We start from the raw sequence: 27,232 nt of genomic DNA, 5'->3' as shown, positions 1-27,232 counted from the left end.
TAAGAGGCCTCTCTGTTTCAGTTTTCTTGGTTTAAACACATTGACTTTTTTATGTTGAACTTTTCTCTGTTAAAAGAACTTGCTTTATTGCTGATTTAATGCATTATTTTACATACATAGAATACACTTGTGCATTTTTGATCACATGAAATTTTACTTTAGGTGACCCTATTGGATCAAATTAAGACAGCGACAATCTTATAGCAAACATAAAAGTCAAATATTTTTTCTCAACACATATTACACAATTAATACCAGAAGCCGTGGAAGGAGGACATTAAATGTACCACTAAGAGATGGTTTTACAAAAAAAAAAAAGGAATGCTTATTTAATTCAGTGCTGATATTTACGTGTTGTGAATGATTTAAAAAGGCACATTCATATCATGGCCTTAAAGATATTATCCAGTCAAAACACTTTGTAACCCACGCTGCTCATCAGTGAGAATTTGAGTGAGCAAATGGAAACTTGGTATATATAAAAAAAAAAAAAGGAAGTTATAGTAATTTTAAAATGTTTAACTCTTCAAGCCTTCATTACTTCCTTTTTAGGAATGCGTACAGTCTGTTATCTTTAACATAACATCTTAATCTGTTGTTAGCACATAAAACATATATTTGATTTAAATTTAATAAATGAGAACCTGTGGGTGTTTTAAGATCATTTTAGGGTGAGTGTTGAATGCCAACACCAAGTCTGGAATTTAGAATGAACTCAGCCTTTCACAGGCTGTTATAAATTGTTATAATAAAGAACAAGTGCTATATTTCATCACTATACTTTGTTGTAATAAAAAGGGTGACTGGCTGATAACTTTTAGAGCATGTATGCAGATACCATTCAATATTATTTAAAGCATGTATAAAAAACATTTCTAAAATAATGTATTTTATTACAGTTTGTTTTGGCTCAGCCCAAACCCTGTCTTGTGAAATGTACTAATACAAGCTTAATGTCAACACACAAAAAATACATGGTTTCTGTTCCATTCTTATAGCCATCATTTGGCACAGTGCGTAAATAGGGTGAACAAACAAATCAACAACTTTGTGATCTAGCAACAGAGGCGTTAGCAACTAAATAAGTACATACACATGAAAGCATGCAAGCAGGCTATTTCTTTTTAACATACATTATACATTATGTTTCCTACATGTCTTATTTTTCATATTTAACTATGTATGAAGGGTTATTAATAAGTTACATTCAGCATAATTAAAATAATTCCTCCATTTTGTAGCAATTTAGAAAATAAAATAGATATCTCTGTTTATCCCAGGACAACTGTGTGTAATGGAACACAGCAACAGACACTCTCATTAATACCTGTGAACAGAATACACAGTGTTACCGTACACATGTGAACACATCATAAAAATATAGGAAATGCTAGACAATCAAATAGAGTGAAAGATGTACAGTATATGGTGAAACCTACCTGTAATAATTAGGTTTGAAGGGGCCGTTCTTGTTCAGACCCATGTACTTGGCCTGCTCGTCAGAGAGCTCCGTCAGGTGGGCATCAAAGTTTGGTAGGTGCAAACTGGCCACATACTCATCTGGAGGAAAGAGACAGATTGGAAACTACACTTTCTGGAAAGATATTTGTTCTTGTGTGCATCACTTTTGGCCTAGTCTCGCTTTGCCAGACCCACCTCCAAAGTGTGCTGGAGGAGGGTCTGGCTACTCCACATAGCATTCGGGGATGGGAGGAAAACATGCTCTGGTTTATTGCCATTTCTTTAAACTAATCACAATCGTCTTGGGCAGTGCTAAGCACCGAAAAAAAGCCGCGGTGCTGCTGCAAAATAGGCAGAAGGAAGTTGTTTTGGTGGAACGTGTATGTTTAAATGTTTTAGTCATGCAACAAAAAACTCTGATTGGACAGATAGTCTAGCTAGCTGTCTGGATTTACCCTGCAGAGATCTGAGAAAAGGTTAACCATAGTCCTCATAAATCGACCCAGAGTTTAAAATGCCAACACATCCACAACAAGGAAGCCCAAGGCAACGGATATCCGGCCTAAATGAGTGAAATCCGGCGGATTTTTCAGCCGCAATGGAGAAATCCCTGAAGTGGAGTAGACTACCTTTGGCCCACTGGATGGTGTCATTTTTAGGTCAAGTCACAAGGTGGCAACAATGAGCAACAAACTGTCACCATCTTTTTAAACTAATGTACATGAGCCAAGCTAATTTCTTTCTTACCCATCTTCTTAGGCAGCAGATACACATCCTGTTTGTAACGGCCCTCTGGAGCATTGAACAGCTCAATCAGGGCCAGGGCCTACAGACAACACAGAGCACACAATGGTTGTAAGAACCACAATGAGGAAACTACATGTTACTACAGAACAGCAGGGTGGTGTAGTGAGAGGGGAAACTGTCCTCCAGGCCAAACTACTAACCTGAGTTGTAGCAGTGATGGACAAAACAAACGTAGGCACTGTGGAGCAGCTCAGATTTAAGAGGCGGCCCTGAAAAATAACATACAAATATGAACTGCACGGTAGAAATTGACACAAAAAAGTGACACAATAAGTGATAACATGAAAATATGCAACTGCTGTCTGAACGCAGAGCACACAGTAGCTGTTGGCTGACTTACAGTGACTCTTCATATTAATATTCAAACACCACAACATTTGACAATAAAATGCTTCTGAGCCCGGGTTAAATATGAGTTTATAGGCTAAGAGTGCAGGTTTAAAAGTAGTGTTAAAAGCCATTAGGTGTGATAAAACTAATCTTAAGATTTTAAGGGACGCATTTTGTAAAGATATAGTGCTGACGAGGGACATTACCTCTGCCAGCAGAACAACCCTCTTTCCATCGGGCCAGATGATGTGGTCAACCTGAGAGCGCACCCTCTCCCAGGTCAGCTCCGGGCTGCGCAGACTCGCCTGAGCACATAAAAGACAGGTCAGTCCTACAACTGCATGACATAGAAATAGAATACAGGTAAAAGAACAGAGGTGAGAGGATTTCATGTAACACGAAGGGTGCTATTTATTTGTTAACATGTCCATGTAAAATCATACTAAAACATCAAGAGAATGCAAACAAAGCAGAGCGGAACATAAAAGTAAAAGATGTAAAAAACAAAAAAGAGATCTATCCAGTAGCATTCAGTCTAAAATATATAGCAATTGAGAAGGCATGTTTGTCAAAATAAGATTGACATTTACAGAAGTAGGCTCTGGTCTACTGATGAAAGTATTGAAATATTTATACTGTATATTTAAAGTATTATGACTAGGTGTCTGGTGGGACATACCCCTGGGAAATATCCTGTATTTCAGTTTTTCTCCATTGTATACACACAAAAATGAAAACTATGCAAACAGTTCTGAAGACTCATGTATCAACAACAAGACTCCAGACCACAGAAATAGAATGAGAATAATTCTATTTCTATGGTCCAGACTGCTAAACAAACAAATTCTAAAATGCTGTGTGTGTGTGTGTGTGTGTGTGTGTGTGTGTGTGTGTGTGTGTGTGTGTGTGTGTGTGTGTGTGTGTGTGTTCTCAAAGTTAGAACACTCATACATTTAAAAAGACACATTACCACATCAATCTCAGTATTGGAGTGTCCCATATTGCAGACGATGCAGCCATTCTTCATTCGGTCAAGCTGTTCTCTGGTGACGACATTCTTGTTGCCTATTTAAAAAAAAAAAAAAAAAAAAAAAAGTAATATGACGTGTAAACAAAGTCACTGCGAGAGGACAAGTGAGAGGAAGTCAGAGTGCATCTGTTCAGGATGGATTTACAGCTACATGTAAATGGGATTGTGATTACGGACTAACAGACACAAAAAACCCTTTAGCAGTCAGATATAAAGTCTGTTTGCGACCCAGAGACCTTAACTGGGATATTTCAATGAGCAGCTGAAAACACTGATTATCGAAGCAGAAGTAATGGATGTCCCCGCATGGGGCACAGTACCAGTGCAAGTTATCACCACGTCCATCTGCCGGATGACCTCACTCAGCTTTACCACTCGGAAGCCGTCCATGCTGTGTGGATACACAGGGAGATCAGTTTAAGCAGCGCAAACACTGTGAAAACAGCCTAAAACAAATTATAGTATTACATTGTCTTTTTCGGAATCACAGCTAATCTGACGCACAACATAGAGACAGTGGAGCACAACATGGAGCAGTGCTGAATGGCGATGGTAAGTGACTCACCATGCCTGCAGGGCACAGATGGGGTCAATCTCTGTGATGCACACAATGGCTCCAAGGGCCTTTAGAGCAGTGCAGCAGCCTTTCCCCACCTACACACCACAGAAGAGTGCAATGGTTGTAAACAGAAATCTACAATACTGTATCATAATAATGTAAAAGAAGGTCTGCTGCGCCAGTGAAAATTCAGTCATTCCATCAAAAGTGAGATTTTTTTTAAAATCTGAAATCAAAGAATGATTCACCTCTCCATAACCACACACGACGACTTGTTTGCCTCCAAACATTATATCTGTGGTCCTCTTCAAGCTAGCAGAGACAAAATGACGCACTTTAATCCATCTGCACGACTCGAACACAGAAAAACACACACACACACACACACACACAACACAAGTGTTTGCAAACAATGGCTGGCTTTCTGGATGATTAAATTCTCATCTCACCCATCCAGGATAGATTCACGGCAGCAGTAAAGGTTGTCAAATTTCTGCTTGGTGACTGAGTCGTTCACATTCATAGCAGGGACACACAGCTTGCCGGCCTTAGACAACTGGTACAATCTGAGAAGCACATGAGGAAACATGTTCAGGCACACACATGCACATATCCACACACAAACTGAGTTACAGTCCTGTGGGACCTTATGCTTTCCGGAACATCTGGCTAATTGGTTCCATACAGTGTCAGCGTGTCTAAATACTACTATGACTTATATTGTCATAACTGCTCTTAATGCTGTTTGTGCTGATACAGTATATATCATTCATCAGGACACTTGGTTTGCTTCCAGCTCAGCTCCATCTAAAGGACAAAAGACTTCACGGAAAAGGATTTTAGAAGCAGCTTAATCTTAGTTAAAAACAGTGCAACAACAAATGGTCTTATTGGGTTATTTTTTTGAAAGATTATTTTTTAGGCTTTTCCACCTTTAATTTTGACAGGACAGCTAGGTGGGAAAGAGAGGGGGAAGACATGCAGGAAATCGTCACAGGTCGGATTCGAACCCTGGACCTCTGCATCAAGGCATAAACCTCTCAGTATATGTGCGCCTGCTCTACCACTGAGCCAACCCGGCCACACATCTTATTGGGTTTTTATTAGCTTTACTAGCTTCTGGTAATCAGAACTCCAGCAAGGCCAAATCATCTGTCAGAAATGCATCCGTTAAAAAAGCTGCTAAATGATATTATACAGCAAGTAGAACATTGCTAAAAGTCACGAAAACATGCTAAACACAAACTGCATTGACAGAAGATAAACAGCAGTCACATAGTTAAACTACCTGAGAGTAAGTGGGATATATACATTATGAAAAAGGATGAAAGATACTGATGAATGGCATGTAATTTAACATGAGCCACCTTTGTTTGCATTGGTGAACAGTTACTCTAAATCTCACATCCTTATTTATGAAGTGTTTGCATTGTTTTGTCGACCTCCTTTAGTTCAGTTTAGATTATCACTATTTTAGTGTTAATGGCAAACAAAATTACCATAAAATAACTCTCAGGGTTACTAATAACTCAAAAAATACTGCCACAGTCTTTATTATTTATAGTCCATTGTGGGCTGTCATAAGCTGTGTTACAGACATGTCAATGTTGTGATTTCTTGCAGACCAAAATATCAATTATATTATTCTTACATTTTAGGCCATTAATGGCAACATTCATAGCTCTGGCCACCATCCACACTTTATTAATCAACATCAAAGAGTCGTTGTGTCTCAAATGGTGGCCAAAACCAAAATCAGACACAAGGTGTACAAAAACATGTTTTCTTCCTTCCTTTAAAACCCCAAAACTCATCAAATCTAAGCCCCAGCTCACCTGTGCACTCCGGTGACACTCTCCTCTACGATGCCCCGGACCTTCTTGAAGACGCTCGGATACTTCTTGTACACCCAGTGGGTTAAGTCTCCGCCATCATCCAAGATCTAAGAAAAACAACACAGCAGAGTTAACGACATGAACGATAACCTCCACAGTTTATGATAGCACAGTAGAGCCCAGGGATAGAACAAATAGAAGATAAGAGTCTAAGATTGGTGTTAAATGTATCATGGGCAGGTTGATACCATGTTGGCCTGCCAGCCCTCCGTGTTGACACAGCGATCGATGCACCACCAGAAGTCGTCCTCTGACTCACCCTTCCATGCAAACACAGATACCCCTGCAGGAAACAAAACACACCTAATGGTAAAGACAGACAGCAGAGGAGAGGAGGACTGGCAAGCTGCATGAGCAACAGGTCCATTTGGGGAACATTACACAGTGAATGCACATGCACAGATTGGTTGCTTTACAGGCATTAGGGTTCATACGAATGCTTAAATTAACTTTATTCCAACAGATTTTCTAGTTATCAGAAATATATGTTTTATATGTTAATTCACAAACCATGACTAAACTTATACTTAATAATACTTGATAATGGTGATTTGTTCTAACGCTGTAGCGCAGGCCTTAAAGAGGAAAGGCTCTTACCTATTTCAGCGAGAGCAGCGGCCACCTCATTCTGAGTGGAGTAGATGTTGCAGGCAGTCCAGCGACACTGGGCCCCGAGGGCTACCAGAGTCTCGATCAGGACCTAAAAGGGAACGATACAGATACATGAACAGGTCGCAGAGGTAAAGAAGAGAAGGACAGAACAATCAGTGATCTGCAGCGAACAGACTGAGCGGACGTACTGCAGTCTGAGCAGTGATATGGGTACAGCCTACTATCTTCGCCCCAGACAGCGGCTTCTCCCCCTGGGCTCTCTTCCTCAAGGAAATCAGGGCAGACATGTCTGGGGAAAAACAGATTGAGCGCAAGTTAGTGGAAACTGAAAGGATGTAAACATCAGGTTTTGTTTTGGGAGAGAGAAGAATGAGGGGACATTCTTAAAACAAAAATAAGCCCTTTCCACTAGGTGGATGTACTATAAAATGGAGACTGATTAAACAACAATGTCAGCGACAGCTGTTGCCACCCAAGCTTTAAGTCTAAAGAACACTCGTCAAGCACGGACGCCTTAGTATCACTCACATGGGCAATGTAAACAGCCAGAGACTGGGAGTACACAAGAAAACAAAAACACCTGAGAGGAAAATGAGGTAAAGGAAGAAAATAAGTAAGAAGGGATGAATAGAACGAGCTCCGATCATGTTTGGAGAATAATATTGACACTGCCTCAGCCTTGGGTCATAAACTATTTTGAAATCAGGAGGAGGGGACCTTTATCAAATAGAGTCTAAGCAGCAAAACAGATGCCATGGGATATGTGTCTAGGAACAAAGTCACAACAGGTAGCAAAGCTCTCTTTGTATAAATGGCAATGATAGTAAGTGTCTTGTTCAACTGTGTCACAATAAAATCACAGAAATAATATATGAAACCAACTTTTAAGATTGATATAGCATGGACATGAGTGAAAGGGATTCTATAAGAGACCAAATAAAACAGAAATTCTCAACAAAAAAAACAAAAACAAAAACAAAAAATGGGAAAGAAAATCAAAGATCTTTAAAACATTGATGTGCCCATCAGGTCAGATTTACCTTGTTCTGCAATTTCAATTTCACGGCGGCCAAATTCGGCCTGCTTGATGTTCTTCACACAGAAGTCACTGCTGCCATTGGTGTTGACCTGCGCTTTGTCCCGGGGGGAGGTTTCATCATCGGAGCTGTCAGTGTAGGATGCAGCTGTGAAATGGAGAACTCAAAAGGTCACTATTGTGGAAAAGCATTCAAAAGAGCCAATTATGAAATATATACCCTAATCCATCAGGTGTAGGGTGGAGCTTGTGTTTGCATTGCGAGTGTGTGTGTGTGTGTGTGTGTGTGTGTGTGTGTGTGTGTGTGTGTGTGCGGAGTGTGTGTATGTATGTATGTATGTATGTGCATATATATATATATATATATATACACTGTGCATATACTGTACAATGTACAAGTATGTTTATTGCAAACATGAGTGTTTAACCAAACTAATAATGGATTTATGAGGCCAATACTGACATTTGGGAGTTTACATTTTTTTTTATATTGATGTGTCAGCCGATCGCAATTTATTAAACATAAACACATTTCAACAGCAATCTTGATATGAATTTAGCTCTATTTGTGTATATGTGCTTTCATGCTGCATTTGTGGATGAATGGGTGCACATAATTTATTCCAAAAGATGATATAAAGGACTTAAGTTTTTTTTCAAATGATCAAAACATCTTCAATGTCAACAGCAATTATTTATAGTCTGTGTAAATACAGCGGGTGTATTAACATCTCATGGAAGTGGAATGAAACTTTCAGGTGTGCAGTACCTGAGCTGTAGCTGTCTGTAGAGGACTGCGAGATGGACCGAGAGAGGGAGCGGCGGCCAGCCTTGGTGGGGTATTTGCTGAACTCTTGTTTGTCCTCAGTGTTCGCAAACTGGATCTGGAGAGAACCAGAACAACGTGGTGCACAGCGTAAGCATAAAAGGCAAACTAAATCCAGATATTACTGACTTTTTTTCTGTCTGTATGCACTGATTAAGTGTCAACAATGAAATCAGAGGAGCAAAGAAGACCGAAGAACATTAAGTACCATCATCATCACACATGAACACACCGTTATATGCTTTAGGTCATTTGTTCACTCTTTTAGTTTATATTTGGAAACAATTAGCTGTTTCAGGCACTGAAACTGTCCTTCTAAAAAGGTAAATCGCCTGAGTCTGTTACAATAAATCACAGGTGGATCAGGAAGAAGGGAGGTGATGCCTATTTTTAGATGCTCCCTCCTGCTCTGTTCAAAAACACATGCTTCAGTTGATGGTGTGGTTCATCTTGTCAACCTGCCCCTTCAAAGGGCCCAAGATCAAAGACACAAAAACACATAAAGTAGATCAACAAACAGCTAGCTTGGCTATGTTGTAGACTAGCCTTTAACCAAAGATTAAAGTCTCAAATGTCCAGTATTTAGGGTTACTGTACCAAACCACAGACATTTTTTTTAATCCTATCATTCAGCTACTAAATACAGTAAAGAAAACAGCACTTCATGTGAATTTGGCAGGCTACAATTAGACTAAGGATCTGACAAATCCACTCAGTGTCATTTCAATACCCTAAAACTGTAACAGTCTGGCTGCACTAACAGTCAGTTGTCAACAGTAGGAGACCTAATCTAATAAACTGGGTCACTTAGGACAGTGGGAAGTTACTAGTTTCAGTCCAACAGAACTATGTAACTACATCAATCTTGCTAACAATTACAAATGTAGGGACAAGGACTGCAAATTAGCAGAGGCTAGACGTCAATAAAAACCTTGCATCTCTCACATTTGGTTGTGATAATGTTATAGGTAATACCCCATTTTAAATAAACAATAAATAGAAGTCAGAAACAATCCCAAACTAAACTCAGAAATACTTTATTTTCACATAATAGAAGCCCAGGTGGGCTGTATCTGTATTTTGCGTACACCTGGTACTGTAAATAAATAGGCCTGGAAGAAAGAGACAGGGACAGAGACAGAGGTAGATGAGTTACTCAGCATTTTACTTAAATAGGAAGTATGCAGGTGGGTTTCAGGTCTAAACCTCATAAATGTCCTAAGTTTTAGAACCTATGGCTTTGACTTTCATTGATGTATTCCAAAACTTAATATCGCATCTGGCAAAGCGCTTTCTGACGGCAACAGATCAACTACTGCAGGTTTAAGCGACATTATCTTGCATAAAAGAAACGTTAGAACCAATGTTACCTTGACTCTGCTCAAGCCTGATAAGGTGTTGCACGGAGACCTGCTATGCACTCTCTTTCTCTCTCTCGGCCTTTCCATGAAATCACAATTACAGCCTATCTTGGTGGCTTAGTGGCAAGTGTGCTGGATCAAATCCAAGCTCAAACTTTGTCTTTCTCACACCACTGTATAATGTCATAACATCGTAAAATATCATGCAGTGAGGGGCAGACTTTCAACATGAATGTTAAAGGCTGTTGAGTGAAAATGTCTTAGAGTACGTTTTCAGAATATTAATGTTTTTGTATTGATTGTTTACATGTGCTTTTATAGGTGGAGGATGATCAAACCCCTGAAACCCATTCAAAGACCTTCTTGATGTTTAGACTTTCTAATTCCTGATCATTTGACTTTTACAAAATGTTTTTCTTTAACGGCAGTGTATCTTTGTTCTCCTCCTCAAACACTTGCTTTGTCTCCGTGATAAATCCAATATCCATCCATCAATCCATCAAATATCTTCATTCTTTGTGACACAGCTGTGGGATTTCCTTGTTCTCTTATTTTAAATGTCCATAGAATGTGTTTGGACTGAAAATGAACGAGCAGGCCAGCAGAGTTGACACAACACACAGCTGATAAATCCAGAAACACACATAAATTCCAGACTAACAACAATGAGTTGGATAACATTTGAGTGGGATGTCTTATAGGTGAAGCTTAGTGTCAGTGATTATAGCACTGAAGAGTAATGGCATTAAAGCAATACTTAATGTAAAGAAATTATTTTCACTGTCAAAACATAATACTGAGAGGAGTGTAAGCTCACAGCTGGGTGAAACTAGCATGCATGACTGAAGTTACCTGGTAGTCACCACACAAATGTTAGCGGAAGTCGAGGCTGACTGAATTGGGTTCATAGGGCCAGCACCAACATCATTTCCCCTAAACGATCCCTAAGGAAAATAGCTTAACACAACCATAATACTTCTGCCTTATATGAAACGAAATGGCTGTTTTCACCTACAATTTGAAAAATGTTAGTGCTATGTCATTCATTTCAAATAAAAGTAACTGTAGCAGAAATGTCTAAAACAGTAGTAACTTGATTCACTGAGTGTTTGTATCTGGCAAACCCTCTTTCCATGAGCAGTGACACCTTCAACATCTACTGTGTCAAGAAACTCAAGAAGCTTGTGAGACAGTGTGAACTGAGGAGATCTCTGCATGTCCCTGTTTTCACAATTGAGAGTGTGCTCTGTCTCATACCCTTGCAAAATGTTTGCTTTGTATCAGTTTCTGCAGAGTCTCTTCAATTCCTTCGTTGTTCTTTCCCTAAATTCATAGACATCGAAATCAGAGACTCCTACTCTTGTGGTTACAGCAGTAAGGAAAACAAGAGGCTAATCTGATTCATTATTAAGACAGCATTTTGTTTCTGCTATACTCTTACACAGTAAACTATCCCAGAGGTGAACTTTATGAGTAACCACAGCCTTTTGAGGAGAAGATTGTACTTTTAACTGCATTTCAGCTGAACATTTGTGTTGCAAGAGAAAACACTTCTGTGTGGGCTGCATTGTTGCATAAGATAAATAATACTGCAAAAAAAAACTTATGACATGACAAAGGTAACTCTTGCACATCTGTGTGTGGGATATGCAGTATCTTTAAGAATAAGTGTGCTGGATGAGTTCCCGGTGATACATTAGTAGCAACTCACCCTTTCTCTCCCGTGCCCATGTTTGTGTGCCATGGCTGCCAGTCACCCTTCAGTTTTCCAGCCTACTTCACTGTGCCTGTGTGTCCTCTGTGTGATGGTAAAGTACTAGGTGTCCCTGATGCTATTATCCCAGAACACTCCCAGGCAGAGCCAGGGGGCGGTTCCCTCCTATTACCATGATTTCTAATGGCCAACCTGAAGAGAGTCAGAGAGAGAGAGGCCTAGTGAGAAAGGGAAGGTTGATTCCCACTGAGCCTCTCTTTCTCTCTCTCTCTCGCGATCTCTCTGGTTCTGCCCTTGACAATCAGCTGCTAGAGTCAGTAGGTTGTATTTTATGCTCTTTTTTAAGTGCTAAAAGAGCTATGTAATGTTGGAAGATTCAAATATGTTCATATACACAAGCAAGAAATAAGAACAGAAAAAAACACATACGCACAGACAAAAAACACTTCTGCTGCAGCTTTTACTTTTATGGTGTACTCATGATGTGGAGTACTGAAAGGGGATAGACAAGAGGAATTAAACCCTGTTTCCATTAGCCTTCTGCTGCATCAATAAGCAGCCCATCCAGTCCCATCCTCCAGCTAAAAATACCCTTTTTCTCCTGGATAGCAGGCCAGGTCACAGACTTAAGCTGTGGTGTGACTGTCAGCTGGCTGTAAAGGCTTCAATGTGGGCCTGGCATACGGTGACATTAACTACTTAGTGCTCTACACTGCCATCTAACTGAGAAGAAATACAGTCTAATCCACACAGATCTTTGAATACTGACAGTGGTCCCATTCAACAAGTCAAAGACAGAAGGCACATAGACAGTAAAGCAGATAAGTTCCTCAGACAGCTTTAGCACTTCCTTTGGTCTGCAAAGGCGCCTGTTTAGAACAACGCATGCATGACGGATTACACAGTGTTGTGAAAAAAAACATGCTAATCCTTCCTATGCGACCTTTAGCAAAAACTATAACTTGTACTTATTACCATACACCTAAATCGCCCATGAATATACATCAAGATAACCCACAAGCATATTTCATAATCAGACACCACAAGGGAATGCAAGTCTATACCATCTACAATATCAATATCATTTTGTTTAAAAAATGTAAAATAAGAAAGCAGCAGAATGCTGATAACAAATACTGTAGTTAAACTAGAGAAATCCTTTTTAAATACCATAAGGCACAACTGAGAACACAGCCGGAGAATGATGAAACTAGTCAGTATGGATGTGTTATATTTCTCAGCTTATGGTGACTTTTCCCTCAATGTTAATATGGGGTCCCACGGTGGAACAAACACAGTACTTTACTTGTGTGGACTATGCCAGACTGAGTGTCAATAAATTAGAAAGAAACTGATGTTAAATATTCTTTTTTAAATATAGATGGATTTAAAGCAGTGGCAATTCCTACACGTACTGTATGGGCTTTAAGTTTGTATTTTCTGTCTCTGAGTTTAAGTTTTTTTCCAAAATGTCTGAGGCGAGTGGATTTTTTTTCATATCATTTACTGTACATTTACACACCTTTAAACCTGCCAAGGGAAAACAAAGTCTGCATTTGACCTTCACAAATCTGTGTCATAATGTTGGCAGATAAACAAGACGAGATAGTGAAAATGAGGTATGGACGTTTGTAAGAATCTATGCAAAACAGCCCACAGGGATCAGATAAAAATGATAATGATGCACGAACAATTTCACAGTGACACACACACACACACACACACACACACAATTTTGTAGCATTGATTGGTTTTGTTCACAGCACCTCTCAGTATTGTGTGACATGCACCAACCTCCAACTTCAACAGACGTGCAACTCTTTTTGTCGTGTGATATTTTCTGGGGTTTTAATTAGTTTCATCTTTTTTTGTCCCAATCATTTGCAGTATTTATTTTACTTATGGATTTCTTACATTCAAACCGGTGGCTCCGTTTGACACAGGGCTCTCATATTTGTTCATAATACACTGCTTTGTTTTCATAAGCAGAGTGCACATTCCTACCATCCAATATGTTTTCAATCAGGCTCCCTGGGGCGACTCGCAGTCCACACATTATTGCCTTGACAGACAGGGGGTCTGAGCTAAAATTCTGAAGTCTGTGAGCCCCGCTGCTGGGAAAATAGATATTTTTTAAATTATTTTGTCCACCTCTTTCTACTTTGATGCAATAAAATCACAAAAGCAGCTACACAGGCACGACATATCATTTTGAATAAACACTACTGACTAGTAGCAATTATAGTACATCCTACATTACATTATAACTAGGGCTGTCAGCGTTAACGTGTTAATCGCGATGCGATTAAGGGTCGACGCAATGCGATTAATTTTTTTTAATCGCATTAATCGCATGCCAGCATGCGATTAATTTATTTTACACTTCACTTTGCGTCGTGCCTAACGGCTACTATTTTGACCCTTTGGCGCTGCCAAACTTCTTCATAAAACATCTTCTGCTGCAGAATGCAGACAGGCTGCCGGCATGGAGAAAGACAGCAGCAACACACTTCTGAATGGCGCTTTTCTTCTCAGTAGACAAGTCGAAAGCCATATGCACATTGTGTAAAGCCGAATTAAAATATCACCGAAACACGTCAAGCTTGAGCTACCACCTACGAGCTAAGCATATTGACGTGACGCAGTTTGATGCTAGCCGGCTCAGGCAAAGCACTATTTTGGAGAGTGCTACTTGCCGACCTGTGGATGAAACCAAATCCTAAAAAATTACTACAGCTCTTGCAAAATGGGTGGCAACTAACTGCAGACCTGTCAGCATCGTAGAGGACTCGGGTCTTAAAGACGTACTACGGTTGACATGTTATGACCCGTCTTATACACTGCCATCGAGGGGGACAGTAGTTTCACACATACACAGCCTTTATGACACGGAGAAAGCAGCTAAACTGGAACTGCTGCCAAGTGCAAATGCTGTCTCGTTAACACGTGATCACTGGACGTCAGTGAGTAATCAAAATTATTTAGGAGTTACTAAACACTATATTGACTCTGGCTGGACCTTGCACTCGTTTGCCTTAACGGTGGTTGTTAGTGTTACATCTCAGTCAATTGTTCTCAATCCTTGGCATCTGGTTTTTGGACCATTTTGTTTGTACTGTATAAGCAACGTGTTAGTGTTACATCTCAGTCAACTGCTGTGGTGTTTTAGTTAGGTACTTGGAGGAATTGTGCAATAATGACAGGTTCACACATTTGTTTACAGTAAATAAATAATAGTCAAGTTCGTAAAGTCACTTTCTTTGCATTCATTTGATTCCCAATCAAGATACACTGGTAAGAATTGCTTTCCATTGTTATGTACTTAAAAACAGTTCTGAAATGCAAAATAATAGAATTTTAATTGTGATAAAACATGCGATTAATCGCGATTAACTACAGAACTTCAGCAATTAAAATTTTTTAATTGTTTGACAGCCCTAATTATAACATATCAGCCAAATAGTAAAAGCCAGTTTGGTGAAGCTGACAATTTGTAGTTTTGTTGAGACTGAAGAGATGTTAATTCAAGTTTATGGTGATTTTTAAGGCGGTTTGTTTGTTTTTGTTTATTTAACAGGGACCCTACCAGATAAGCATTGTTAAACAGGACAAGCAATGCAACAGATCTAATGTATATCGGAGTGAATCTAATTTGCATGCCCCATTAAAACGGTGATGGGCTGCTTGTGAGTAGTTGCCTTCCACTGCAAGTTTCCTGTGCTGGGTGCATGTCATCATGACTTCTGAGATTAATCAATTTACAACATGTCATCATTCTGCAATGCCTGTGACTGATTTATACTCCTATAATTCAAACAACTATTGTAAATCACAACTAAACTAGCCCATGAGTCACATTAATCTGAACACCAATTTGCAATGTGTTTAACAGAGGTCTGATGATCACCATTTGAATAGGGTTTTAAGGCATCGTCAGGCAACGTACAGAAGTATAACAATTTCACAAACATCCCAAATTGTGTAATGAGCCGAAGGAATCATGATTTAAAAAAAAGCAAACAGCATACAGAGGTGTGGCAACTATTCCTGCATGTCAGATTTAATGGTTACATGAAGTTCAGCCGTCGGTGCCAGAAAAGCAGTTGTGTCAGTCACACAAGCGTAATTATTTAATGTGTCATGTAGAACCCGACCAATACTGAATTTGTGAGGCTAGTATCAAGCAGTGATAGTAAACATAGTAATACATTTTGTACAGCCTCAGTGGAAATAAAATACATATAAATATCTATGAATAAAAAACAAATTAATAACAATTGAGGATAGCTGCTGACATACATGCCAGTATACTTACCAATATTTGTATATACAGGCCATAATATGGAAACACACTGCTGGATCAGTTGTGTCAAACACAGACAGAATGCACCAGTAAGTAGGACAAGCATAACAAGTTGGAGGTCACCTTGAGGGATATAAAAATGTTATACAATTGAGTTGGCAAACTTGACAATATTATGGTATCAAAAAGTTCTGAGAAAAAAGAAGCCCTCAATCCACGGTCTGTTCCATGTTTATCCACTGTCTTTTGCCAGCTGTTACACACAGTGTTGGATCTGTAATCATATGAGCAGCCACCTCAAGGGAGTCTTTCATTGTTATGTTCTGTGCTGCTGAAGAAATTCAACACATTTTCTCCCAGGTGCACCTTTTGCTGCTAATACATTTATATCATGCCGTTATTACTAATAATGATGATGATTTTTAGAAATTAAATGCACGACCCTACACCTTCAAGGAATTCAAAGCTCTGTGACTGCAATTTATAGCGGATTGAAATTATTCTGATCGCAAAGCCTTCAGAAGAATATGTAGTGTGCAAACCCCCTGTGTTGGTATGTTAGGCCATGTATTACTTCACTTTGTACAGGCCTGGAATCGGAGATTTAAGAGCTCAACTTGGCTTTTAGCTGTTTCCTGTCTACAGGAAGTTGGCATTATGTAGACATTGTGATTTAAACAAACAGGAGGGCCCAATGAAGGCAGATTTTCAACAATAATCCAGTCTAGATGAAAGCTCATTTGAAATGATAAATTGCAACCTCAGTAATAATAACATACTAAAAGCAGTGTTTAGACAAATACCACATGTGAAACAGTGAAGCAAAGCTTTTCTTTGTGGCCTTTACTTCTCAGATTATTTAGTCGAATTTCTCTGAAATGGTACATTTTATTTTTCACTTCGCAGCTTGGCGTGGGATGGAGGGATCTCTCAGTGACACTGCAGCATCACGCAACTACGCATCAGAGCTCCATTAACCTCCCTGCTGTCTCTTATAAATACTTGATAAATTCACACACACAGTAGCCTACATTTCTTGGCCTTGCTGTGCAGTAGTACATCACTGCAGTAGGCCTACAATGCATACCAAAGTGGATTTATCCTCCTCACATGTGCCTGCCTACAGTACACGCAGTCTCTTTGCCCCTGTGGCAGTGAGTGATGGCGAGCATCACGGTTCTTACCTTCTTGACAGATTTCAGAGTGGGGACTGCGGTGAACGCTGCGGAAGGCATTTCCCCAACGTTCATATTCACATCACTGCTGTTCTTGCTGACAGTCAACGCTGAATATTTTTCCGCAACGTTTTCGGTCTCTTTGACATATTTCGTGGCTTGTTTCACCTCCGCCTTGCTGTCCACAACCGAGTCGGTCATTGCATCCAGGAGATGTTGAGGCTATTACTGGAGAAAAAAAGGCGCCGGTTTCTGAATTGAGTTCAGACTAACGTTAGCGTTAAGTTAGCTTTTGTGCGTCGTCTTCCTCCTTCTGCTTCGTGGCTTAAAATGACCGAACCGTCGCTGAAGCACTTCCACTAGACCTCGGTGCGGAGTAATAAATAGACTAGCTACTTTAAGAGAGACTAACCTCTTCTCTATCTTCACTTATTTCTTAAAAGAGCGGCACCGACACTTGTTTCGGTCCTCCAGGTCTGCTGTCATCCACAGACAGCAACATTTCGAAGGGGGGGGGTTGATGAAGCTGTCACCTGAACAAGTAGCTAGGCAGTGTGTAGGCGGTGATCATTCAATCAGCGCCGGTGCGGAGGAATACGGAGAATTAACGACTGAAGCCCGTTTCTCAAATCAGGAGTAGCGCTAGCTTAGGTTCATTACATTAACTCGTTACTACTTGTCAGTCGAAGCAAGTAGTTGTGTAGCCTACATGTTCTGTTTCAATAGCTGCTGTCGGGGAGGCTGCGTACAAGTCCCGCCTCCTTCGCTATGATTGGCTGACCGTGGTCCAACGTCTGTAATCTGCAGTGTCTGATTGGCAGAGCTTGTTCGGGACAGCGTTTAACCTGGGTTCAGGGAAAATAAATAGAATTAATTAACGTAAAACTGTAACAGTGCTGTACTTAAGAACCATTTTGAAGTACTTGTAAGTTACTCATGCATTTACATTTGATGCTACTTCATATTTCTATCCCACTATATTTCAAGGGTAAATATAAAAGAAAAATGTACTCCACTGCATTTTTTTGACAGCTATAGTTACTAGGTACTTTAAGATTTTACATACAAACTATATGATCAATTTAGAAAATATGATACATTGTTATTGATTAAACTACTCAAACGCATATAAAGAATTAACTACAACGGCTAGGAATAATGAGATATCTTGAATGAATGATGAAAACACTAACAACAACCTTGAGTCACTTAATAAAATTTAATTGACATAGGTTTCATAAATGTCCAATCTTTTTCCCATTATAAAAAAAAATAATAAAATAACATTGCAGAACTGCATCTGATGGGTAAAAAAAAAAATCTATTATCTACATCGAAAAAACAGAACACTTCATTGGACTGACCAATGAAGAATTAACTACATGAATAGAATTTGTAATGTGATGAAACAGTCATTTTTTGCCTACAAACAAACGCAACATTTTATAAAATGCATCCACAGAATTGGGCAAATTAGTAAGTACATCCAATACACACTGGGGAAGAAAAGAATTTCTGTACAATATCTTCACATTAGCTACAGTACACATTTCAGTTTTTTGCTCAGTGGACACAGGTTGGACTTATGAGTCCACCCCCCACAGTACATGGGTTGAAAAAAATTAAATGTCAAAATACAGGGCATCACATAAAAGATATGACACCAATGCGTCATGAGTGTCTCTGGAAAAAAAAAAAAAAATCTGTACCATTTACAAAACATTTTTAAAGCAACAAGTATCCATTGGTGACACATTCTCATCTTTTTAACAGACCAGGGTCTGACATGGCTTCACAGCTGATACTTGCTCCGAGTGACTAGTCCTGGTAACCCATAACACCATGCTTCATTATTGTCTAAACAAATAATTGTGAAAATTAAAAGCTGGTCGCCAACGCTTAACCAGATAAGCTGAGGGTAAAAGCATCCTCCATTTCAGAGAAGACCAGTAAAGTCCACAGACTCAGCAGCCACATGGTCAGCTCCCTGGAAGACCAGTATAGGAGAGGAGAGAAAACAGAAGAAACCCAGCTGTGGTGCTGTGGTTTGGTGTACTTTATGACGGCAGGGCAGGAGGGAGTAAAAGTCAGAGGAGAAGGTGCGGCAGATCAGGTTAGCTGGGGTGAAGAGTCTCAGGGTAGAGTTCACAGACAGAAGTGCTATGAGACTCGGATCATCTGAGCCACCGTCTCATCTGCTGCTGCCTGGGCTACCTCCTGCTGTTGCTGGAAGAAGAGGAAGCATCAGTGAGATCACCATAATAAATTATGATGGGTTTCATTCCAAAATGAGAAATCACCTATTCAAACAAAGTGACACCTAATTCGATACAAAAATAAAAATAAAAATCTGCTTAGCTGACAATTTATAAACTTTACAGGCTTGAGTCAGTATATATTTTTCATTACTGAGTGCTGATGTGGGTGATGTTTTTTTGGCACACATCTTCTTACCTGTGCCAGAGCCAAAGCCATTTCCTCCTTGTCCTTAGGTGAAAAGAAACGTCCTCCATCTCCTCGCTTGCGCTGCATAGCGTGACGGTGGCGAGACTCGTGTAGGTATTTCTGCTAGAGTGAAAGTGTATGTATAGTATTGGGTCATGACCAGTTTTACATTGTAATTACATTGTGCCACCTCTGCACCAGTACTGGTTGAAAGGGATCTAGCCATGCAGTTACTTGTCCAGGTTTTGAGATTACCTTCACTGAGATTACATGGCTACCACTACAGATAGGTGAAATATGCCTTTCCCCCCCTAAAAAAGATTATTTTTTTGTGCATTTTTGGCCTTTATTCAATAGGACAGGTGAAGACAGGAAAGGGGAGAGAGAGGGGGAATGACATGCAGGAAAGGGCAGCGGGTTGGACTCGAACCCAGGCCGCTGTGGTAAGGACTGAGGCTTAGTACATTGGGCGCACAGGGGCCCCGGTGAAATATGATTTTTTATTGCCATTATCTATAACCTCTTTTCCTTTACAGGGTCGAAGGGGGCTAGAGTCAATCCCAGCTTCATGCAGCTGTCCACTCTGTTTTGGCTCTCACCAAGACCCCAAAATAAAATCATGGACGGCCATTTTCACAGCACAAAATGATATCCAGAATGAGCCCAGTATGACATGGTAGATAGACAAAATAAACGAGTAGCTGGTGAAGAAAGGAACAAGGGCTTAAAACATGTACACTTGCATTTAGCAGGTAGTGAGAAAGAGAACGTTTCACAAGTTTCAAAAGTTTGTGTGGTGTAAGATAATGAGCGCTGTCGTCTTACCCTCCTTTCCTTGGGGATCTTGCCCTCAGCTTCCAGCTTGGCCCGGGCCTGTCTACGCTTCAGGATGCGGTGGTACTGTTTGGCATTGACATACAGAGGTTCCTCCTCGAGCATCTCAGCTCCTGGCAAAGGAATACGCTGCATTGTGGGAACTGCACCACCTCCAGGCACCATCTGATAGAGGGAGAGAGACAAACAGGACACAGTGTTTTGAGCCTCTGGCGTGGAAAGCACACGTGTATATCGGCATGCTGACACAAACAAGTAGATACTGTGCAAATACAGGTGCTTTCAGTCATTCCTTAGTCATAGACCTTTTTTCTACAGGCTGACACTGGGTGAAGTTATGCTGGGAATTGCATTAGGTCACCAAATATCCTGAACTAATAAGAATCATAAAGGTGAGGGAGATGTAAATCAAACATAGTCAGTAAACGCCCATCCAGTCTTAAGAAGACATCTATTGAGGCAAAATAAGTAAAAATACCTATGTGGGTGAGCAATGAGTGTTGGGGGCTTTAAATTAACAGTAATATTCACTGAATGTAACGGCATGGTTTAACAAACTGAACAAAAACTAAACAAAAAAAATTCCAATGTTAATTTCATAAGCTTTTCAATCAAATTTACCAATTCAGACAACAGAATTAAGTACCAGCAAATAATGTATTATCGTCACAATATGATTCCACTAAAATAAAAATACATTACTACACCACATTTCTAGTTTCACAATGGATAAAAAAAGGCAGTTATGATTTGCACAAAAATTATTGATTGAAACACTGAATTTGATGCTCTCAAAGCAACATTGCACAACTACTTTACCTTAAAATAACAGTTCAAAATCACTTTGATGCTACATTGACTTGTAATAGGGAGAATGGTTCTGGTCATTCCCACTCTGAGCCCGGATCACCTGTTACTTTGGTGAGTAGGTACGATCTCCGGGGAGAAGTGTTTTTTTTTTTACACTAACACTGGTTTTAGTGAAACGGGATCATATTTTATAAGGAAAATGTTTTCTGGTTTTTCCTCTGATGGCCCCTGGTTGCTCACTTTGACTCTCTGTGATTTACCAAGTTTCCTGATGAACAGAAAGCCTTAGCCTACTAAAGTAATGCTAACAAAGCTGCCGTCAGCTAGTTTGCTCAGTTCACCTTGCTTGCCATGACTGAGAGCTCTGAACACTGCTAGTATCGGAGCTTTGGACCGCTGGAGTGGCGCCGGAGCCAGAACGGAACTGGATTTACCAGCCTCTATGCACATCATGGCAGAGGCAACGATAAGAGCCAAAGTATTCTATCCCGATATAGGGTATCCTATATCTTGATAACAATATGTTTCACAATTTAGCATATTTTCAGTTGCTGAATAAAATTGCAATAAAATTTTATGATTTAAAAACATTTATACGATAGCCATTTTTAAATCATTTTGACCAGTGTTGGGAAAGTTCACTTTCTACATGAACTAGTTCAAAGTTCAGTTCACAAATTTTAAAATGAACTAGTTCAGTCCAAAAATGAACATTGCCACACCCCATATAGAACCACAGACAGCAATTATTATGCCTCAGATTTCATGTTTCAGCTGGCGGGCAAAGTTTGCACAGAAATGTAAGATTTTTCCCATCCTCACCGACCTTGTCATAAAACTCGTTTAAATGATCATACGACGTCTCCTTGCTGCTTTGTTGCCTCCATGCTGCTTTTTGTTTTGATGACGCATGCGGCGGGGCGACACCGGTGGCTGGTGTTGCCAGATTGGGTGTTTTTTCCGCTACATATTAAGGCCTGTTTACGGTGTGTTTTAGTCGGGTTTTCGCCTGGAAGGCTCTATAGAAATCTGGCACCCTATTGAACGAAGTTAAACTGAGAGAGCGTGCCGTTCACAGACACCGTAATGAACGAGTTCACAGTAACGTTCATCAGGCAGTAATACAGTACGTTCAGTTCACGTTCGCCCAAAATATGAACGAGTTCATGAACTATCGTTCAATGAACGCGTTCAGGCACAACACTGATTTTGACAATATTTACCGTCATATCGTCCAGCCTTAGCTGTCCATATTTATGTCAGCTGTGTATAAGTGAATTACACTCTGAAACTGCAGGGGCGCCAAATCGCAAAAAATCCCAATGTTAAGCAATGTTGCTTTAAGTGACCTCCACCACACCGTGTGAGTCTAGATTAAAAAAAGAAAGGTAATAAGATGCTCGATACCTCTGTACAGGGTCTTACCATGACCATTCCACCTGCATTGACCATGTTGCCGGAGACGGGCAGGGTCACGGTCACAGTGCCTTGGCCGCTGTTAGTAGTGTTGGTGTTGGCACCCCCTGCCTGTACAATCTGGGCGCCTGCCAGGCTGGCAGCTGGAATTGTGATCATTCCTGTAAACAGATTATCATCACAGTTCTTGTGCAAAATGACAACTCAACAGTGCTCATGTTTATAAAATCTACAAAGCAGGAAACAATCAGAAAAAAGTAAAAAGAAAAAAATTTTTAGTTTACCCTGCTGCAGGATGGTACCATCTGCATTGACGGGCTGGTATACAATGGTCTGTCCGTCAGCTGTCTGTGCCAGCTGTTGGCCCTGCACGCTGATCTGCTGCCCCTGTGGGGCCACAAGTAAGGAGAGAAGACACTCAGTAAACATATTAATAATTATTTGAGTAAATGGATGTGCCAATGAACTGATCACAATTTAACACCTGGTTCTGTCCAGCAGTGATAGCTGTCTGGGGCTGCTGGATGATGATCTGTTGGGGCTGACCCTGCTGGCCCTGGAGCTGGAGAGTCTGACCACCCTGCAGCTGTATCTGACCCGGCTGCACCAGCTGGATCTACACATGGTACCACACACAGATTCAGGAACATCCCAGTCTTGTCTCATTTACATTAGTGTTGTTCCGATACTGATAACAGTATCAGAAAATTCACGGCACACATTTTTTGACACGCGATTAATGATTTTGGCCCCGGGTCGCTCTGGAGTTTGGGCAATCAGGAAGCAACTCAGCACCGCTGAGTTACCTCGGAGTCACAGCACATTATTTTGACCCACAGTCAAATTCCGTCGCATGTGTCGACTGTTATGAAGATAGGGGAGAGATTGCAACATGCAGCCGCAGGAAACTCCCGTTCGAGCATATGCCTTGCGTCGCACATAGCCTCTAACGAGCCATCACAGTTTCTCTCACACTTTTTTGTTTGTTTTAGTTTATTTTTTGTGTCACCCTGTTTTGATCCCACTTAGGAGATGTTTTGGTGAGCCTTTATTTTCCCACGTGAGGTTTAACACAATTACATTGTTACATTTAGCTGACCAATGTACTTGTACAGTGTGTCTGTTGCTGTAACGCACAAGGTCCATTGTTTTGTGTTGAGCTGCTTTAAAAAAATGGGATGTTTAGTTAACCTTAACAAGTAGGGCTGGGTTAAAATAATTGATCCTCCAATTAAAAATCTATCTTTGTTTGAGTGATCTGATATTGATTAATAAAATCTCCAAATCAATCTTTTAATATATGCGTTTTCACCATGGATGTATAACTCACAACAACATTTTTTGGGGGGTCAATTCTTAATGTAAACATTAACCTGTTTTTTAAATATCCAGGCAAAATTGGTATTTTAACTGAAATTTCCGTAACCTAACTGATATCGAATGGAAAATGTAATTAAAGCAAAGAATCGTAAAAGTGCAAAGTAAGCATATTTGTCCACTCACATGTTAATAAAAGCATTACAATTTTGATAAATATCCAGTTTAAAGTGCATTTAGAACAGATACAAAGTGTGAGATTAATTTGTGATTAGTCACAAGTTTATTATGGACAATCTGGTATCGGAATCAGTATTGGGAAGGACAAAATGGTATTGAACATCTACACATAAACTTTAAATTAGACAACCTTGTAGAGAAGCATTTGTCAACAGCGACATGTACAAGATGATAATGTACAATTTGAATCTAGTAACAGAGCCTTATCTCTTACCTGCTGTAACCCCTGGGCTCCAGATACAGGGACCTGCATAATGGTTTGACCCTGACCCCCCGACATGGCCTGCACCATTATGGGTTGCCCTGATGATGTGATGAGCTGCCCACCACTCACCTGGACCATCAGAGGCTGTCCCTGGACCTACAGAGAGATACAGAAAGCTGTTACAGCACCACTGGCAGTGTTTATCTCAACATCACGTACGTGTCACTCACAAGACTGCAAGCAAATGATGTCAAATCAGGAAAACCCAGGATACCACATCATGTATAAAGAAAACATTTGATGATTTGAGTAATTTCTGGGTTATACAAACATGAAACCATCCAGTTCCATAGTAAGTCCAAACTGTAGCATATATATATATATATATATATATATATATATATATATATATATATATATATATATATATATATATATATATATATATACATACACACACACACACACACAGTATATTCCCAACAATTTGTGTCATGAAGTTCGGCTTCAATTGCAAAATAGAAAAACTCCATATTCAGTGGTTTTGTATACTGGAATACTGCTGCTGAACTAAAAGGTTACATGAAGTTCAGTTCAACTTGATTTGCTTAAAAGCACATGATTAGACAACATGATGACATCGAGATAATTGGCATTCACATATGCAACTTGACAAGTACAGATGGTCCAATTGGCATCCAATAATGAATTAAGTGAGTGACCGCAATGGACAACTGAAAGCCTGTGGCAGCAGTTGTACCATAGGCAGAAATGCCAGAGGCAAGGAATCCACTGCCATTTCGCAACTAGTAGCAATAACAAATATAGCTAGATGATGAGACGGGACAGCCAGTAATGACTATGAATGCTGGTGCTTCTGCTAACTGCAAAACACATCCGCAAGACACTTTTTTTTCAAACTGCGTTCATCCTCATTGGGAAGAACAATGTCTAACTTGCACAATTTGCTTTTACATGCAAGAGACAAACAGTAGACATGAGAGCACAAGCGGAAACCTGAGGCCGACACACATTACACTGTGCTGAGGAACATGCAGTTCAGGAAGCTGTAAGACATGCTGGGGAGGGAGGATGAACCAAACAGCACACAGCTGGGTCATGAAAAACAGCCCTGGTTGTAGCATGCAAACTCGCAGGCTGTAACACTGTCGTGACTCTGACACAGGGCGGCGGCGGTGACACCACTACCTGGAGTGTCTGCACCTGCTGGCCTGAGGCCGTCACCACTGGCGCTTCTGTTTGCAACTGCACAGCCGTCACTGTGCCCTGTGTCTGCAGGCAAGGCAGGATAATACAGGACAATACAGTCTCAGACAAGTAATTATCAGGAAAAAATATTGGATCTGGATTACACTGGAGCGCTTTGATTCTGGGTAAAGGTTACCTGTGATCTTATAGCAGAGGGTTTAATTGTTGATGGTATGCCTATGCATGCCAGACTTGTTTCTACCTCAAAACCAAAATTTAGGGTAAATCCTGAGCTTACCTGCTGTTGGATCTGTCCATTGGAAGTCTGCACAACTATCTGCTCCCCAGTAGTAGTGGTGGCAGTTGTGTACTGCTCCATAGCTTATTGTCACAACCCTCTCTGGAGACAAAAGAAAGACACAGATTATTAGCTAGCTAACGTTAGATATGTGATTGTTAGCCATGTATTTTTTAAAGTGTATTAGCCCACAACCTTCTGAATCATTCATAAAAAAGCCCAATGTATTTCCAACCGATATCTAACGTTAGCTGCCAGCGGCCCTTCATCTTAACTCATAAGGCAAACGTAGCTATGTCATTAGCTAGCTAGCTATATGTCAATGTTGTCTGAAATTTAGAGGTGATATAGACGTGTATAAACCTACACTGGGTGACATAAGCCAGCCTCTTGCTAGCTTTAACGGTGTTTTCTACAGGGAGGGTTTCAACGAGGATATTGTCGTGGGAGCTAACAAGGCTAGCGTCAGATAGCTAGCTAAAAAGCGTGACAAATGCTACAAAGCATATAACGTTAAGGGCGGTTAGTTAACAGGTAAATAGCTTACGTTTGTCTTTAGGTGGATTGTTTATTATGACATTAACGTTAACTTGGCTGGTGATAATTTGCTAGGCAGCTTTTAGTGATAGGAAGACGTTGTCGTTATCAACCACCCCTTTGTTTGAGATTTGATATTTTAGCTAACGTTAGCTAATGCGTGTCGACCACCAGCAATCATGTTTCCTCACAAGAGCCAACAACAAGGATTTTTTTGCAGCCTGGGACGCAGCGGTCGAAATCAAACTGCCATTCGATTTTTTTGCATTTAGCTGGGTTAGTAATTTGGTTGGTCCATGGCAAACCAATCCGTGCTGACAACTACCAATGCCTTCAATCGGGTATCCCTTACCGTATCTTCGCTGTCCGGTTTCCCTCTGATTGGCTCTAGTACAGCTCGCTAAAGCCCAATCAACAAAGTGAGCGGACAAAATGGCGCAAATGAAACAACGGCGCCTGTGAGGAGGTGCGCAGCTGCGTGACACAGGGACAGATTAGGTTGCATAATACGGTTTAGAATGGTGCAGAGGCCTTGGTGCCCGGCAGATGTCGCCATTTTGGTATATATTTTTCTATGACAGCTCCCTTGGGATATATTATTCCTTCTATAGGTCTATTTCTCGCATTATTTGGAAATTAAATGACACAAGTAGCCGTTAAATCATATACTGGGTGATACTTATTGCGCCTCTTTGTTCCGTGCAGGTCCACTTAGCAAAGAACTGCACCTCCATACCGATAGTGGGCAGTATACATCCATGACAGTAACTTACATCGCACGCCAAACGCCAAAGGCCAATTTATTTTTCCTA

The 27,232-nt window shown here is 40.3% G+C and overlaps 2 protein-coding genes across 9 annotated transcripts; both read right to left on the bottom strand.

Moving 5' to 3' along the window:
• Positions 1-69: 69 nt before the first annotated feature.
• On the bottom strand, positions 70-17,810 carry ahcyl1 (adenosylhomocysteinase-like 1). Of its 3 annotated transcripts, none has more exons than XM_078254859.1 (17): positions 17,119-17,809; positions 8,500-8,614; positions 7,735-7,878; positions 6,883-6,983; positions 6,680-6,782; positions 6,271-6,365; positions 6,023-6,129; positions 4,637-4,753; positions 4,436-4,499; positions 4,194-4,282; positions 3,949-4,019; positions 3,569-3,663; positions 2,805-2,903; positions 2,409-2,477; positions 2,209-2,287; positions 1,440-1,560; positions 70-1,327 (listed from the first exon to the last, which is right to left on the bottom strand). In XM_078254859.1, the coding sequence occupies exons 1-17, from the start codon at positions 17,308-17,310 to the stop codon at positions 1,321-1,323; spliced, it is 1,668 nt and encodes a 555-aa protein (XP_078110985.1). In that variant the 5' UTR covers positions 17,311-17,809; the 3' UTR covers positions 70-1,320. The 3 variants fall into 3 exon arrangements, with proteins under 3 accessions (XP_078110985.1, XP_078110987.1, XP_078110986.1); XM_078254861.1 differs by lacking the exon at positions 17,119-17,809 and adding an exon at positions 11,629-11,738; XM_078254860.1 differs by lacking the exon at positions 70-1,327 and having other exon boundaries at positions 1,436-1,560; positions 17,119-17,810.
• A 499-nt stretch (positions 17,811-18,309) lies between these two features.
• Positions 18,310-26,883, bottom strand: nfyal (nuclear transcription factor Y, alpha, like). Of its 6 annotated transcripts, XM_078254868.1 has the most exons (10): positions 26,773-26,883; positions 25,884-25,985; positions 25,583-25,669; positions 24,386-24,532; positions 23,099-23,230; positions 22,899-23,001; positions 22,624-22,775; positions 20,380-20,553; positions 19,564-19,674; positions 18,310-19,335 (listed from the first exon to the last, which is right to left on the bottom strand). In XM_078254868.1, the coding sequence occupies exons 2-10, from the start codon at positions 25,962-25,964 to the stop codon at positions 19,270-19,272; spliced, it is 1,053 nt and encodes a 350-aa protein (XP_078110994.1). In that variant the 5' UTR covers positions 25,965-25,985; positions 26,773-26,883; the 3' UTR covers positions 18,310-19,269. The 6 variants fall into 6 exon arrangements, with proteins under 6 accessions (XP_078110994.1, XP_078110988.1, XP_078110990.1 ...); XM_078254862.1 differs by lacking the exon at positions 25,583-25,669 and having other exon boundaries at positions 19,564-19,677; positions 22,606-22,775; XM_078254864.1 differs by lacking the exon at positions 25,583-25,669 and having other exon boundaries at positions 22,606-22,775.
• Between the last annotated feature and the right edge of the window lie 349 nt (positions 26,884-27,232).

Source organism: Sander vitreus, chromosome 7 (genome assembly GCF_031162955.1).
Source record: "Sander vitreus isolate 19-12246 chromosome 7, sanVit1, whole genome shotgun sequence".
Classification (NCBI taxonomy): Eukaryota; Metazoa; Chordata; class Actinopteri; order Perciformes; family Percidae; genus Sander; species Sander vitreus.
The sequence above is the reverse complement of the archived record's forward strand: the minus strand, read 5'-3'. Positions and strand labels throughout refer to the sequence as shown.